This window comes from Trachymyrmex septentrionalis, unplaced genomic scaffold (assembly GCF_001594115.1).
Source record: "Trachymyrmex septentrionalis isolate Tsep2-gDNA-1 unplaced genomic scaffold, Tsep1.0 scaffold153, whole genome shotgun sequence".
In the NCBI taxonomy this organism is placed as follows: Eukaryota; Metazoa; Arthropoda; class Insecta; order Hymenoptera; family Formicidae; genus Trachymyrmex; species Trachymyrmex septentrionalis.
The window spans coordinates 220175-224639 of NW_017304684.1; the positions used below are offsets into that span (position 1 = coordinate 220175).

The window sequence follows — 4465 nt, forward strand, 5'->3', positions numbered from 1 at the left end:
TTTGTACCGGATATACGGAAAATATCCGGTATTCAGCCTACCGGATATCGGACCAGATTTCAGATATCCGGTGTCACATTCTTTTTGGATATCAGATATCCGGATAATTTTACGATCCAGTGGATCCCTAGTGAAAATATTTATTATAAAGTAATGTTTATATTATTTCTATGTTATGTTTAATTTTTCCGTATATAATTACCTAACACTTGTTTCATTTTTTACATTTTATTTTTTTTCAATTTTATATCTGCTAAAGTATAAAATAAATTTCCTTAACAAAGAAGTTATATTTTACAAGAGATAAATCATATTTATCTCCAAATGTAGGAAATAATTTTCCTATTTTCTACTTATACGTTTTCTCTATTTCACGAAGATTATATCACTAACTAAATTGTATCACTTAATTAGATAGGATGACTTGGTAGCGGCTGTACAGATGGCACCGTCGGCGTAGTTGGTGTTGTCGGTACAGGTACTGACGGTACAGGTGTTGATGGTATCGGTTGATGCGTTTGTCGTGGCGGAGAAAGGAGCTCTTGCCTATCTCTTTCTCGTTCTCGACCGGGTCGCCATGCTTCCAATAACGCTTCGACTCGCTCTTCGGTAGGTCCCCACCGTGCAGCACCAGCTGGATTTTGTAACCATACAACTAACGTGCCGTGCACCGCTCGAATGTTTACATCACCTCTAGAATGAAAAAAACATACAATTATTCAACATTTTTTTCATACATATGCCATATCTAATCAATATAAAGGACCTCATTAATTATATGGAAAATTGGATCCTACTAAAATGAATTGGTTTTTACATATAATATAGCTTACAATGTAATGAAGAAAAGATATTACAGATATAAGACTTAAGATAGTTTTTGAACTATGGTGTATTAAAGGTACTCACAGAGCATAAGTTTTACACCTTTAATATGTCAGCTCAAAACTATCCATTTGACTCTTATATTTGTAACATCTTTTGTTCGCCACATTATGTGAGTTACATTATATAAAAAATTAATTGATTTCAAAACCAATTCTCCATATAATTAACGTAGGATCCTTTAATTTGAATAAACGTACTTTGGAAGAATATGTTGAAATCCATGTCGATATTCATGTTCCATAGCGGGTACTACTACTTGTTTACGTTTAAAGTGACTACCCTCGAGTTTTATAAGCGCATTAGGAGCCGGATCACGCCACTCCGGTAAAAATACCACGAACGACAAAGGCTCTGTCGAATCAGCCAAGAGACGCTCGAAGTGGTTGACCATAGCTTCCATAAGTTCCTCGCAGTATGGTGGATTTGCTTGAAACGATCCGCTGACCGGCCTGAAATCCAAGAATGGTCCCCTCGATCCGAAATATGAGTCCGTATCGGCAAACGCTGAACAATACTGTCGAAAATAACAGTTTAGAGGCGAAGCAAAACATTCAAACGTAACGCCGAACGATCTCTGAAGGCATTCGAAAACCGTCACCGGAAGAGCCATCTGGGTTGCTTGGCCCTCGTTGATTCCAAAATATGTCTGATAGCGTTTCAACATACACCAAACGCGTGACAGAAACATTTCAAACTTTTTATCATCAAAACCGTTATACCTATACAAATGTTCCAGTTTAGCAAAGTGCGTGTTATTAATATACATGGTGTCACCGTGAAAGCGTAGCATTATTTGCTCGCGCTCAGGAAGATAATCCACTTGTGGAAGTCTCGGTGTGGGAAGGGAAAATTGCACTGGATAACACCAAACTTTTCTTTGCGTGCTAACAGGACCTCCTAACGGTATAACATCCCCCAGACCATTATCTTTAAGGATTTGGTTATTTTTATCTTTCACCTTTTTCGCATATTCCGTCGACAGATGATAAATTTTCAGACATATGCCCTCAACGCTGGCTTTAACGGTTGCCGTGAGGTGCGGTTGACATTGTCGCTTTAGATGGGCGAGCCTGTCCTGGAAATCGTCGAACGTGGCGCCCACTGTTCTTCTCAACCACTGGAAAGTGTCTTCCGCATTCCACTTGACTACTTTCCGACTTTCAGGCGATGCTGCCCTTGATTCTACCATCTTTTTCGCCGCTTCAGCGTAACGTGACAATTGTTTCCTCGCATCTCCCGTAAATTTCGGCCTTACCAATTTAATAGGAATATCGTTCATAATCTCGCGATACATGGACATTGAAATCTCAGGGAAGCATTGACTCGGTAGTAACGGATCTGAGCCGCAATCAATGACCTTTCGTTCCATCAGCCACCTGTTGAAGGAATCTTTCGGCGCGTCTATAGATTCACGAGTATGACATAACTCTTGGTAACACTGTCGCAGCTTGGCTAGCAAAGCACAGCGCAGAGCTTCTGCTTCAGGATGAACGTGCATTAAATTTGATGGTGCTCGCTCATATATTATAACATTCGTAGGTATTTCCAAATCCCACGGGCCTCTAAAACATAATGATAAACAAATTATTCATTTACTTTGTCTATAAATAAAAAAAACCTCAACATTTAATAAAACCAAACACATACGCCAATACAAATTTCTTTGCTGGTGGAACTGCTCCATCTTCTGATGCTCTTCGTTTTAATGTGGAACCTGGTGTAGCTGGAATCGTTCCATTTCCAGGTAAAGGTGGTACACCACAAATGCCAAGTGGATCCGTGATTGGATCAAACTTTAGTAGGATACATATATATGTTACATTTTATCTTATTATAAAATATAACTATTTTTCTGATATTCTATAGTACCTGAGGTTTCAAAGAAGGAACTACCCATAGAGATTCTCCCGTCAATTTGTTCCAAAAATATGGCCGATTTTCCCGTTTACTCCAAAACTTCTTCCAACCCTGTTGTTGAAGTTCCAGAGATAATTCAAGCTCCGGAAAGCTTCCTGGTGGTGTACCCTATAAAAAAGAAAAAGCGAAATAGACAAATCAGCCTATAATTTAATAAATTAAAATCATTATAAACTTGTAAGATTTCTCTTGAAATACCTGAGTTATAAGAGGTGGTTGTTGTATATGACTAAGTTGCGGACAGTGATCGGTTACAGTTTGCGTAGGTGTTAATATGGGTGTTTGAAGCTTAACAGGTGTAGGAACTATAACTTGTGCTACTGTTGAATTTGTATCCTGCTGTAGCGTTTGATGGTGATGATGCATGGCCGGCAACGAAGACACCGACTGTCCTGATAAGGCTTCCCAATTTGAGACATTGGGCACATCTTGTTTTCCTCCACTTACTTCGTTCATGATTTGATATGCAGTTTGTTGCAAAATACTGGAAATATCAATCTAAATGTAATGTCATGCGACAAATATTTAAAATGTCATCTATATATAATTTAATTAAAAGCGTGTATAACATTTTTTTATATTAAATTGTTAGTTATTATAATTCTGATAATCTTATATATTATATGTGTGTGTGTGTGTGTGTGTGTGTGTGTGTGTGTGTGTGTGTAACAATAACACGTGTGGTCTGAAAATCTAGTATATATACAGTGTCCCATTTTGAAGGATCCATTCAAATATCTCAGAAACACTGCGTTAAATCAAAAAATGTTTCAGACAAAAGTTTTGTAACTTTGGGTAATGCTAATGCCGGCGGTGTTGTAATTTGCAAGCTCGAAAAGTACTTAATGAAAATGGATTGAATTATAGTGTTTTGGAAAGCTCTGGAGGTAAACTACAAGAATATCTAATGAAAAATAGGGAGTAAGATTTAAAAAATTCACAGTCACCTTCCTGACCTTGACAATGCCACCCAAGGTCAAACCAATGATACCATCTTATGTCTCCTTCGAAGTCACACAACTTTTGTCTGAAACATTTTTCGATTTATTGCAGTATTTCTAAAATATTTGAATGGATCCTTTAAAATGGGACATTTTGTACGTACACACACATACACACGCGCGCGCGCGCGCATTTATTTCAATTGTCTCTTACATAATTAAAAAACTATATAAAGATATTAATGGTTGGACCAGTTTTTTACCATGAAATGAAGCGACTGCAACTAGAAAGAGCTTAATCATTAATTTTCATACCTATACATGCACACAGATATGTACACAGTGTATTTTAAAAAGCACCCACTAATCATATAGCACTATTCCTGATCAAAAACTGAGTCAAAAAAAGTTCTGAATCATTTTGCAATTTTTGCAATTTTTTTAGTTACCTAATACAAAATATTTAAAATCGACGTATAAGACAACTTTAAGATATCTTTAAGAGTTCTTTAAGAACATCTTCAAAATATTTCACAAAGGACACTGAAAGATATCTTAAAATTATCTTATACATTTATTCAGCAATTTTGGAAATTAATATCTCATTAACTATTGTGAAAATTGCAAAATGGTAGAGAATGCAGTTTTTTTCATAAACAATGCCTCATAACTGGTTTACATCAATATATATATATATATATATATATATAGGTATATCG

The 4465-nt window shown here is 36.4% G+C and overlaps 1 protein-coding gene across 3 annotated transcripts in view; it reads right to left on the reverse strand.

The window, feature by feature from the left end:
• Positions 1-364: 364 nt before the first annotated feature.
• LOC108745874 (phosphorylated CTD-interacting factor 1) overlaps positions 365-4465 on the reverse strand; it is a 4762-nt gene continuing 661 nt past the window's right edge. For all 3 annotated transcript variants that reach the window (XM_018482271.1, XM_018482270.1, XM_018482269.1), the window contains exons 2-6: positions 3004-3289; positions 2758-2913; positions 2536-2681; positions 1086-2450; positions 365-693 (exon numbers count right to left, since the gene is read on the reverse strand). In XM_018482271.1, the coding sequence (XP_018337773.1) occupies positions 411-693; positions 1086-2450; positions 2536-2681; positions 2758-2913; positions 3004-3261 (2208 nt within the window). In that variant the 5' untranslated portion in view covers positions 3262-3289 and the 3' untranslated portion in view covers positions 365-410. The remainder of the gene's footprint in view (positions 694-1085; positions 2451-2535; positions 2682-2757; positions 2914-3003; positions 3290-4465) is intronic.